The sequence below is a fragment of the Oncorhynchus keta genome, chromosome 1 (assembly GCF_023373465.1).
Source record: "Oncorhynchus keta strain PuntledgeMale-10-30-2019 chromosome 1, Oket_V2, whole genome shotgun sequence".
Lineage (NCBI taxonomy): Eukaryota > Metazoa > Chordata > Actinopteri > Salmoniformes > Salmonidae > Oncorhynchus > Oncorhynchus keta.
The window spans coordinates 29,272,257-29,284,771 of record NC_068421.1 but is presented as its reverse complement, the minus strand read 5'-3'; the positions used below and the strand labels follow the sequence as shown (position 1 = coordinate 29,284,771).

General features: G+C 43.2%; 1 protein-coding gene across 1 annotated transcript in view; it reads left to right on the top strand.

Annotated features, from left to right (window-relative positions):
• Positions 1-250: 250 nt before the first annotated feature.
• Positions 251-12,515, top strand: part of LOC118365616 (transcription elongation factor SPT6-like) — a 29,745-nt gene continuing 17,480 nt past the window's right edge. The window contains exons 1-18 of the mRNA XM_052520555.1: positions 251-438; positions 986-1,052; positions 1,204-1,383; positions 1,610-1,680; positions 1,861-2,050; positions 2,165-2,249; positions 2,513-2,765; positions 3,315-3,416; positions 4,876-4,989; positions 5,085-5,174; positions 5,272-5,414; positions 5,621-5,766; positions 5,853-5,969; positions 6,215-6,344; positions 6,528-6,678; positions 7,564-7,718; positions 8,033-8,228; positions 8,491-8,636. Coding sequence (XP_052376515.1) covers positions 995-1,052; positions 1,204-1,383; positions 1,610-1,680; positions 1,861-2,050; positions 2,165-2,249; positions 2,513-2,765; positions 3,315-3,416; positions 4,876-4,989; positions 5,085-5,174; positions 5,272-5,414; positions 5,621-5,766; positions 5,853-5,969; positions 6,215-6,344; positions 6,528-6,678; positions 7,564-7,718; positions 8,033-8,228; positions 8,491-8,636 — 2,327 coding nt within the window. The 5' untranslated portion in view covers positions 251-438; positions 986-994. The remainder of the gene's footprint in view (positions 439-985; positions 1,053-1,203; positions 1,384-1,609; positions 1,681-1,860; positions 2,051-2,164; positions 2,250-2,512; positions 2,766-3,314; positions 3,417-4,875; positions 4,990-5,084; positions 5,175-5,271; positions 5,415-5,620; positions 5,767-5,852; positions 5,970-6,214; positions 6,345-6,527; positions 6,679-7,563; positions 7,719-8,032; positions 8,229-8,490; positions 8,637-12,515) is intronic.

Genomic DNA, 12,515 nt, shown 5'->3' with positions numbered 1-12,515 from the left:
ATGAACGTGTTTAAAAAAAAGAAGTTATATTTGAAGTGAATTTTGGGTTCGGAAGTTAATTATATAATACAGTAAACACAAGGTCCAATTAAACTGAATAACATGTTCTAGGAAACATTAAAAAAATATTACAAAAAGAAGGCATTGAAAAGTAATGAAAAAACAAAATGTCTTATGTTGCATACCATAACACTAGAAAAATAATACACGAAGTATAATGCAAGGATTGCACTCTTACAATCCAAGGAGAGCTATGTAAATCTGTGACGTAACTCGCTTTCATAGAGTTTGAGGGATTTTTCTGTTTCAGTCTTGTAAATGTACTTGCGCCTTGCAAGCTAACACATTCTGGTCGTTGTGAAATGAATATATTTTCCATATCCCGCTTTGCTTATCAGTCAACTTAAAAAGGAGCCCGTCCTGACTCCCGTCACATAGGTATGTACCGTTATGGGCAATGGGAGTCAGCCAGCTGCTTCTGACAATGCTGCTTCTGACAATGCAGCTGTATGATAGCAACAATAGATGTGGCTAGCTCGGTAGCCATCTCTTTCCATTGTTGTTATGCTAGCTAGCTATCTTGTTCTAGCTAAGAAGATTGCTACCTGCATCTCCAGCCTGATATCCGTTGGATAGCTAAGGCTACCTTTGATTATTTTCAAAGTCATATGCATGTTTATCTTCGCTAGCTAGCTAGCTAAACATTTGCTGTCTAGCAATGTCCTCGCCCCCTGGCTATAGTAATGTTCTGCATCTTTCCCAGTCAGCCATGGCAGACAGAAGCGTTTTATCATCATACTTTATTGTAGACTAATATTTAATTGTTTACAATAAGATTTTCTTATGACATAGCCATACTTTAAACATGTAAAATTATGGAATAATTTTGTCCTATGTCATGTCCCATAACATTATTTCCCCAAAGACTGTTCTTTGACACAAAACCAGCTAATGAAAATCCTGTTGTTTATTATCTCTTCAACAGCCCCAAAACATGGATTTCATCGAGAGCGAAGCAGAGGAGTCTGAGGAGGAATTTGGGAGTACAGCATGTGAATAATTTAGATTTTATTTCAAAGATGTCCCTTGACAGAGTTTATCCTCACAACTACTCTAAATAAGAACCATGGTAACAATGTGCAGGCTGCACACAATGGCATGTGTAATCTTACTTGATGTACAACTTCTTGATTTGTGACTTAGATGAGGAGGAGGAACGGGAGAATACAGAGGACCAAGATGAGGATGGAAACCTCAGTGGTCTGATTGATGATGGTGTGGATGAAGGGGAAGGAGAGGAAGAGGAGGAGAAGGAAGGGAAGAAAGATAAGGAAGGAGATAGTGACTCTGGGGAGGAAATTGGACACCATAAGAGGAAGAGAAGTAAGTGGTCATTCATAAATTGTTCCAATATTTATTCCTGTCTGGGCTGCACTGTGATTGCTTCCTAGCCACGTTGTAGGCTGTTTCTTCGGTCTTTGAATAAACTATAATGGTGTGAACTCTTTGATTCTATTTTGATGTGTGACACCTAACAGTGTGCAGCAGAACCATGCATACAACAATAATCACCTTTGGTGTTTGAGTATCTTGTGTTTTCTGTCTACAGGCTTTGACGACCGCTTGGATGATGATGATATTGATCTCATTGAGGAGAATTTGGGAGTGAAAGTGAAAAGGGTAAGTATTTTGATGCCATTATGACAAGCAAAATGCATTGGCATCATGGACATTGTATAGCACACAGCTGAGGTCTCATGTCATGTCCCATAGTCCAACTCTCTAAAAAATAGTATGTAAAAGGAGATAGACTAAAATGTTTTCCTGATACCTCTGCTCCTTCCTTATCCCCATAAACAGCAAAAGTTCCGTCGTTTACGAGACATGTCGGACGATGAGGATGAGGAGGGAGATGATGACGTCAGGGAGGCCCATGAGAAGGACATGATAGCGGATGAGATCTTCATGGGGACAGTAGCGGATGAGGGCGAGGCATTGGATGTGCCTTTGCATCCCGGGGAGGATGAGCAGGAGGACGATGAAGAGTCTGGTATGAAACATTTCAGATACTTCATCTATAAACAGTGGAATTGTTTTGAGTTAGCAGATTTTTAAAAGCCATTTCAAAATCTTTGAGACATAGGTATTTTTATTTTTTTCTCAGATATCGATGACTTTATTGTGGATGATGACGGACAGCCCTTGAAGAAACCCAAGTGGAGGAAGAAGCTGCCAGGATATACAGATGCGTAAGTGATTCTGACATTTAATTGAATCACTTAGATCTCAATTAGTAGCTGCTCCACCTGGAAGCTCAACCGAAAGTATGAAGTCCTATCTGTGCAATAGAATTTGATATGTTAAGTGTGTCCCAAATGGCATCCTATTCCCCTATAGGCCCTGGTCAAAAGTAGTGCACTATAAAGGGAATAGGATGCCATTTGGGATGCAATCATGTTTACCTTTACTCACCTGCAGTATTTAGTATTGAGCACCACTCCTTTTTTTACAGAGCACTTCAGGAGGCCCAGGAGATATTCGGAGGGGACTTTGACTTTGCCGAGTTTGACACTGAAGCCTATGAAGATGCAGAGGAGGAGGAGGATGCAGATGAAGAGTCATGGGACCGGCCCAAGAAGCAGACCAAGAAGAGGGTGGGCCGACGCAGTATCTTTGAGATCTATGAGCCCAGTGAGCTGGAGAGCAGTCACATGACGGACCAGGACAATGAGATCCGTTCCACTGACATGCCAGAGAGGTTCCAGGTGTGTATACTTCTATAGGATGCGTCCCAAATGGCACTCGGACCCATAGAGCTCTGGTCAAATGTAGGGCACTATATAGGGAATAGGGTGCCATTTGGAACACACCCATAGTCATAGGGACATGTGAGCACCTGAAAAAGTTTGGACACTTAGTCATTCAAGGGTTTATTTAAATGTTTACTAAGAGTGTGCAAAGCTGTAATCAAGGCAAAGGGTGGCTACTTTGAAGAATCAACTATGCAGTATATTTAGATTTGTTTAACACTTTTATGTTTACTACATGATTCCATTTGTGTTATTTCATATTTTAGATGTCTTCACTGTTATTCTACAATGTAGAAAATAGTAAAAATAAAGAAAAATCCTTGACTAAGTAGGTGTGTCCAAACTTTTGACTGGTGCTGTACTTATTTCATTTTTTGGGTCGACCTCACTCTAGTTCCCCCACGACCCCGACTTTGAATACCACTTACTTTGAATAACATTGACTTTGAATACCACTGCTGTAGCCCATACCCTTTTCTATGTGTGTGGTTTTGTTGTTTTTAGTTGCGCTCCACTTGTGTGAAGCCTGCAGAGGATGATGAGTTGGAACAGGAGGCTGAGTGGATCTATAGGAATGCCTTCTCTACTCTCACCATCTCCATGCAGGTACTGGAGTGAGGATATTTTAGCTGGGTCTCATAAGACAATTAGTTCAAGCTGATGCTATAGTCTACAGTGCATTCGGAAAGTATTCAGACCCCTTAACTTTTTTCACATTTTTGTTACTTTTACAGACCTTTTTCTAAAATTGATTAAATTGGTTTAAATTGGTACTCAGTACTTTGTTGAATCACCTTTGGCATCGATTGCAGGCTCGACTCTTCTTGGGTATGGCGCCACAAGCTTGGCACACCTGTATTTGGGGAGTTTCTCCCATTCTTCTCTGCAGATCCTCTCAATCTCTGTCAGGCTGGATGTGGAGCGTTGCTGCACAGCTATTTTCAGGTCTCTCCAGAGATGTTAGATCAGGTTCAAGTCCGGGCTCTGGCTGGGCCACTCAAGGACCTTCAGAGACTTGTCCCGAAGCCACTACTGCGTTGTCCTGTTGGAAAGTGCATCTTAACCCCAGTCTGAGGTCCTGAGCGCTCTGGAGCAGGTTTTCATCAAGGATGTCTCTGTACTTTGCTCCATTCATCTTACCCTCGATCCTGACTAGTCTCCCAGTCCCCTGCCGCTGAAAAACATCCCCATAGCATGATGATGCCACCACCATGCTTCACCGTGAGGATGGTATTGGACAGGTGATGAGCAGTGCCTGGTTTCCTCCAGATTTTACACTTTGAATTCAGGCCAAAGAGTTCGATCTTGGTTTCATCAGACCAGAGAATCTTGTTTTTCATGGTCTGAGTCCTTTAGATGCCTTTTGGCAAACTCCAAGCAGGCTGTCATGTGCCTTTTACTGAGGAGTGGCTTCAGTCTGGACATTCCACAATAAAGGCCTGATTAGTGGAGTGCTGCCTTCTGGCAGGTTCTCCCATCTCCACAGAGGAACTAGAGCTCTGTCAGAGCTCGGGGCTCTTCTCCCCCGATTGCTGAGTTTAGCCGGGCAGCCAGCTTTAAGAAGAGTCTTGGATGTTCCAAACATCTTCCATTTAAGAATGATGGAGGCCACTGTTTTCTTGATGACCTTCAATGCTGCAGGAATGCTCTGGTACCCCTCCGCAGATCTGTGCCTAGGCACAATCCTGTCTCAGAGCTCTATGGATAATTCCTTAGACCTCATGGCTTTGCTCTGACATGCACTGTCAACTGTGGGACCTTATACGGACAGGTGTGTGCCTATCCAAATCATGTCCAATCTATTGAATTGTAGAAACATTTCAAGGATGATCATTGGAAGCAGGATATAGCTGATCCAAATATAGAGTGTAATAGCAAATGGTCTGAATACTTATGTAAATGAGGTATTTCAGATTTTTCTAAAAACCTGTTTTCGCTTTGTCATTATGGGGCATTGTGTGTAAATAGATGAGGGAAAACATTTCTTTATTCCATTTTAGAATAAGGCTGTAGGTCTGTTTTTAAAATGCTTGTGTTTTTTAAATAAAATATTCTGTGTTTTCAGGAGAACGCAGACTATTTGGACAGAGGTCCAGCCACTACATTCAGCAGAAAAGGCCCCAGCACCATCCAGAAGATTAAAGAGGCTTTGAATTTCATGAGAAACCAACACTTTGAGGTATTACACAGTTCCTCTATCACTGTAGGTAATGTTGAGTTCTTCCATATAATTTTAGTTAGTTAATACAACTGTATTTGTTGTTTCACCTCAAGGTTCCGTTCATAGCGTTCTACAGGAAAGAGTATGTGGAACCTGAACTCAATATCAATGATCTGTGGAAAGTTTGGCAGTGGGATGAGAAGGTAATATACTGTAGCATTGGATTTTTGTTAACTTCCTCCCTTAATTTATTCTCTCTGTTTAATTACTGTTTAATCTGGGACTGTCTTTCCTCCTCAGTGGACCCAGCTGAAAACCCGCAAACAGAACCTGAGACGCCTGTTCCAGAAGATGCAGGGATACCAGTTTGAACAGATCTCAGCAGACCCAGATAAGCCACTGGCTGATGGCATTCGACCATTAGACACTTCAGATTTAGAGCGGTAAGGCTTGTCATGTCCAACATGTTTGTAAATAAGCCTTGTCTGAGCCAGAATGGCCCATAAGGCAGGAGCCTATCTCCTGTTTCTGTAGTGTGAGGCACCTTGATGTACAAGTACACCCCTTGGACAGGACCCTAGTCATGTTATGACACCTTTATTATCTTTGTTGTATCAGAGTGCTGACCTGATTATGTTTGTCTGACAAGGCTGAAGGATGTCCAGTCTAGTGATGAACTGGGTGACGTCTACAACCATTTCCTGCTGTACTATGGCCGGGATATCCCAAAGATGCAGAATGCAGCCAGGTCCAGCAAGAAGAAGCTGAAGAAGATCAAAGAAGTGGATGAAGATGGTACGATTTTGTAAGAATTGTAAGATTGTGAAAGCACAGTGGATCTTTGCCCTCATCAGAATAATTATCATGTATTCTGTTTGCAGGTAATGAGCAGGAAGTAGTAGAGGAGGAAGAGGAAGAAGAGGAGCACCCGAAGGGCCCGGACCTGAAGCTTGCATCTCGGAGGGATATGTACAGCATCTGCCAGGGTGCAGGACTGGGTGAGTTCTTTATCATGTGTGTCCAGTAGGTGTCACTATCAGCACCTAATACAAACATATGTGTGTGCCATACATCTTCAGGTCTGTACAGTTAGCTCGTGATAATCCAAAACTTGCTAAGTAATGTGAATAGTGACTAGTGTACTTAAACAGAGTTTTCCAATTGAAGTGCTCTTGCTGTATCATGAGCCGACTATATTTGCAACAGTTTTTTGAGTCCACCATTTAAAGGGTTCTCTCATCAGATGGCCTAGCCAAGAAGTTTGGTCTGACTCCAGAGCAGTTTGGAGAGAACCTACGTGACAGTTACCAGCGTCACGAGACGGAGCAGTTTCCTGCTGAGCCAATGGAGCTGGCTAAGGACTACATCTGCAGGTTAACCAGCAACACATTATTGCACTGTATACAGAATACATTTTCATATAAAGATAACCCAACCATTTTAGCAGTAACAGGGGTGGTGTTGAGAGGTGAATATGCAAACTTGTGGCACCATTTGAGATGCAAACCTATACCTTCCACAATACTACTAATAGTATGTTCTCTCTGCCTGTGCAGCCAGTTCAGCACAGCGGAGGCAGTACTGGAGGGGACTCGCTACATGGTCGCCATGCAGATCGCTCGGGAACCTCTCGTCAGACATGTGCTCCGACAGACATTCCAGGAGAGAGCCAAGATCAACATCAAACCCACCAAGAAGGGAAAGAAGGTATACACCATCTATTTGCAATAGGGTTTAAAAAATCACGGTAACTTTCTAAGAATTCCCAGGTTTTCCAGAAATCTTGGTTGGAAGATTCCTGCAATCAGGAGTGAATAAGCAAGAAGTCCTTTATCTTTCTATCAGCAATTCCTGGAAAACCTGGGAATTTGGGAAAAACTACTGCAATTCTGCAACCCTATTCAGCAATTACCGCCACTTCTTTGTTGGTTGTATTAGTGGTTTATTTAGGTCTTTCATGGGATATACAGTACTTTCAGAGGCGACAGGTAGCTTAGCGGTTTGAACTTTGGACTGTAACTGCAAGGTTGTTTGTTCCAATTCCTGATCTGGCAAGGTGGAAAAATCTGCCGTTCTGCCCTTGAGCAAGGGCGTTAACCCCAACACAACTGCTCCTCTGATTCAGAGGGGTTGGGTTAAATGTGGAAGACACATTTTGGTTGAATGTATTCAGTTGTGCAACTGACTAGGTATCCCCTTTCCCCATTCATACCCCTTGACTTGTTCCACATTTTGTTGTTACATTCTGAATTAAAAATTGACAACACAACGCTCGAATGGCTTTATATGCCATGGCTTCAGAACGGGAATGTGAAAGTCCTTGAGTGGCCCAGCCAAAGCCCAGTCTAGAAAGAACATCAATTGAATCAATTTTGAATTCAGGCTGTAACACATCGAAATGTGGAATAAGTCAAGGGGTATGAATACTTTCTGAAGAGATTAGTTTATATTGTATAGAAAAAAACACATTTAACAAGTTATGTCTTTTCATTGACACTTATTTTTACATTTGAGTTATTTAGCAGATTAGAGTGTCATTATCTAGATTAGAGTACTCTACCATACATGTATGTGGTCTAATCTCTCCTGTAGGATGTGGATGAGGCCCATTATGGCTTCTCCTTTAAATACCTGAAAAACAAGCCTGTAAAGGAGCTGAATGGAGACCAGTTCCTCAAGATGTTGCAGGCAGAGGAAGAGGGCCTGCTCACCATTAACGTCTGTATTGACCTGATTGGAGTGAAGGGGTGAGGTCTTGTTATTATAACATTGTGCAATAACATATTAATATCATTATAGTCTGCATCCCAAATGGCAGCATATTCACTAAATAGTGCACTACGCTCCAGTCGAATGTAGAGCATTATGTAGGGAATATGGTGCCATTTGCGACGATACCGCTGAGTTTTGTGTAATAACATATTAATGATGTGTAATAACATTTATAACATGTAATAAGATATTAATAACACGTAATAACATGTTCCAAAATGTGCTCTGTTTACATGTATACTGTCCTGAGTCAGTCAAGTATCCATGCTACACTATGTTTGTTGAGCAGGTACGGAGGTGACCAGGCATACTATGAAGAGATAAAGCAGTTTTACTACAGAGATGAGTTCAGCCACCAGGTTCAGGAGTGGAACAGACAGCGCACTCTTGCCATCGAGCGCTCCCTCAAACAGTTCCTTTACCCGCAGATGGCGAAAGAGCTGAAGAACAAACTTATTGCAGAAGCAAAGGAGAACATCATCAAGGTACCCAACCCCCCCCTCCACACACACACACACACACACACACACACCCAAGGAGGAGGATAAATCTTCTGCAGCAACTTCCATTATTATCTCAACATTTCATTAGATCTTCTTTTCATTATGTTGATGTGACGTCGTTGCTACTGTGGTATTGATTACTTATTTTCTTATTCCGGTATTGACTTTCCAAAGCAGGTGGCACAGAGCATTGATGTATGTTGAGCCTGCTACAGTGTTGTGATAGTGGTTGCCCGCCCCTCAGGCCTGCAGCAGGAAGCTGTATAACTGGCTGAAGGTGGCGCCCTATCGGCCTGACCAACAAGTGGAGGAGGAGGAGGATGAGGAGCTCATGTCTGAGGCCCAGGGCAAAGGGATCCGCGTGCTGGGAGTGGCCTTCTCATCCAGCAGGTAGACTACTGCACACTGTCACTGCCAATATACCAACATTGCATTCAATCAATAGATGTGGTAAAGAGGTCAATGGAACACAGACCGTGGTGGATCGAAGGACAACGGATTGGCACACATTCAACAAATCTGATCAAACAAAGGACATATTTGTAAAATCCAGCCCACAATTCTTCCTCCACCAAACTTTAGTTGGCACTATGCATTTGGGCAGGTAGCGTTCTCCTAGCATTCGCCAAACCCAGATTAGTCCGTTGGACTGCCAGATGGTGAAGCGTAATTCATCACTCCAGAGAATGCGTTTCCACTGCTCCAGAGTCTAATAGCGGCGAGCTTTACACCACTCCAGCCAACGCCTGGCATTGCTCATGGTGATCGTAGGCTTGTGTGCAGCTGCTTGGCCATGAAAACCCATTTCATGACTCTCCCGACTAACATTTATTGTGCTGACGTTGCTTCCAGAGGCAGTTTGGAACTCGGTAGTGAGTGTTGCAACCGAGGATAGACGATTTTTACTCACTTCAGCACTCGGCGGTCCCGTTCTGTGAGCTACCACTTGCGGCTGAGCTATTGTTGCTATTGTTGCCACTTCACAATAACAGTGCCCTCAAAGCTCATCTCTAAGCTAAAGATCCTGGGACTAAACACCTCCCTCTGCAACTGGATCCTGGACTTCCTGACAGGCCGACCCCAGGTGGTAAGGGTAGGTAACAACACATCCACCACGCTGATCCTCAACACAGGGGCCCCTCGGGTGCGTGCTCAGTCCCCTCCTGTACTTACTGTTCACTCATGAGTGCACGGCCAGGCACGACTCCAACACCATCATTAAGTTTGCCAATGACACAACAGTGGTAGGCCTGATCACCAACAACGACGAGACAGCCTATAGAGAGTAGGTCAGAGACCTGACCGTGTGGTGCCAGGGCAACAACCTCTCCCTCAACGTGATCAAGACAAAGGAGATGATTGTGGACTGCAGGAAAGGAGGACTGAGCACTCCCCCATTTTCATCGACAGGGCTGTAGTGGAGCAGGTTGAGAGCGTCAAGTTCCTTGGTGTCCACATCACCAACAAACTAACATGATCCAAGCACACCATGTCACGCCTTGGTCATTGTATTTTGTGTTTTCGTTATATTATTTGGTCAGGCCAGGGTGTGACATGGGTTTATGTTATATTGTATTTTCGTATTTGGGATCGCAGCTGATTAGAGGTGTTGTATAGGCTTGGCTGCCTGAGGCGGTTCTCAATCAGAGTCAGGTGATTCTCGTCTCTGATTGGGAACCGTATTTAGGTAGCCTGGTTTCGCTTTGTATTTCGTGGGTGATTGTTCCTGTCTCTGTGTAGTGTTCACCAGATAGGCTGTAATAGGTTTCACGTTCCGTTTGTTGTTTTGTATTTTGTATAGTTATTTAATGTGTCGCTTTTTCCAATAAAGTCATGAGTAACTACCACGCTGCATTTCGGTCCGACTCTCTTTCGACAAACGAAGAACGACGTTACACACCAAGACAGTCGTGAAGAGAACACAACAAAACCTATTCCCCCTCAGGAGACTGAAAAGGTTTGGCATGGGTCCTCAGATCCTCAAAAGGTTCTACAGCTGCACATTGAGAGCATCCTTGCTGGTTGCATCACTGCCTGGTATGACAACTGCTCGGCCTCCGACCACAAGGCACTACAAAGGGTAGTGCGTACGGACCAGTACATCACTGGGGCCAAGCTTCCTGCCATCCAGGACCTCTATCTATGTCAAAGACACCAGGCGGATTTCAAAGACTTTTGCCACCCTAGTTATCCTAGTCATAGACTGTTCTCTCTGCTACTGCATGGCAAGCTGTACCAGAAAGCCAAGTCTAGGTCCAAGAGGCTTCTAAACAGCTTCGACTCCCAAGCCATAAGACTCCTGAACATCTAATCAAATGGCTACCCAGACTATTTGCATTGCCTGCACGCCCCCCCACCCTCTTTAATTCTGCTACTACTCTCTGTTTATTATCTATACAAAGTCACTTTAATAACTCTACCTACATGTACATATTACCTCAATTACCTCGACTAACCGGTGCCCTCGCACATTGACTCTGTATCGGTACCCCCTGTTTATAGCCCCGCTATTGCTATTTTACTGCTGCTCTTTAATTATTTGTTACTTTTATTTCTTATTTTTTTAAGTATTTTTCTTAAAACTGCATTGTTGGTTAAGGGCATGTTAGTAAGCATTTCATGATAAGGTTTTTTATATTTGGAGCATGTGACAAATAACAATTGATTTGATTTGACTTACAGTTGACCCGGGTAGATCTTGCAGGGCTGAAATTTTACAAACTGACTTGTTGGAAGGGTGGCATCCTATGATGGTGCCACATTGAAAGTCACAGAGCTGTTCAATATAGGGAAATCTACTTACAATGTTTGTCTATGGAGGTTGCATGGCTGTGTGCTCGATTTTATTTCACCTGTCATCAACGAGTGTGGCTGAAATAGCCGAATCTACTAAAGGGATGTCCACATGCTTTTGTATACAGTATATAGTGCATTAACATTTAGAAGTAGTTCCTTCTCAGGTTTATAAGAGTTGAGTGACTGCTATGCTAACTCCCGTTACCCCCACGGCATCTTTCACCCTACGTGTTTCCATGGCCTTTTCATTATTTTGGTAGTTACAATGACCTTTTTACCACATGTATGCAGTCAATCCACAGCCATACACTGGCTGAAATCAGTTGATGATAGGACTTTTAAATGCAGCTAGTATCATATAATATCACTCAAAGTTTTCCAATACTTTGTAGAGACACTTTTTGCAGCAATTACTGCTGCAAGTCTCTTGGGTTATGAACGGCAGGGTAGCCTAGTGGTTAGAGTGTTGGACTAGTAACCGGAAGGTTGCGAGTTCAAACCCCCGAGCTGACAAGGTACAAATCTGTCGTTCTGCCCCTGAACAGGCAGTTAACCCACTGTTCCTAGGCCGTCATTGAAAATAAGAATTTGTTCTTAACTGACTTGCCTGGTTAAAAAAAGTTAAAATACATTTAAAAAAATAAGCTTGGCACATCTAGCCAATGGGATTTTTGCCCATTCTTCAAGGCAAAACTGCTCCAGCTCCTTCAAGTTGGATGGGTACTGCTGGAGTACAGCAATCTTTAAGTCAGATTCTCAATTGGATTGAGGTCTGGGCTTTGACTAGGCCATTCCAATACATTTAAATGTTTCCCTTTAACCACTCGAGTGCTGCTTTAGAAGTATGCTTAGGGTCATTTTCCTGCTGGAAGGAGAACCTCCGTCCCAGTCTCACATCTCTGGAAGACTGAAACAGGTTTCCCTCAAGAATTTCCCTGTATTTAGCGCCATCCATCAATCCTTCAATTCTGACCATTTTCCCAGTCCCTGCCGATTAAAAACATCCCCACAGCATGATGCTGCTACCACCATGCTTCACTGTGGTGATGGTGTTCTCTGGGTGATGAGAGGTGCGTTTTCCTTGATGGCCAAAAAGCTCAATTTTAGTCTCATCTGACCAGAGTACCTTCTTCCATATGTGGGGGGAGTCTCCCACGTGCCTATTAGCTAACGCCAAACTTGTTTTCTTATTTTTTTCTTTAAACAATAGCTTTTTTCTGGCCACTCTTCCCTAAAACCCATCTCTGTGAGGTGTACGGCTTAAAGTAGTCATTGTGGACAGATGCTCCAATCTCCGCTGTGGAGCTTTGCAACTCCTTCAGGGTTATCTTTGGTCTCTTTGTTGCCTCTCTGATTAATGCCCTCCTTGCCTGGTCCGTGAGTTTTGGCAGGTTTGTTATGGTGTCATATTCTTTCCATTTTTTAATAATGGATTTAATGGTCCTCTGTGGGATGTTCAAAGTTTCTCATATA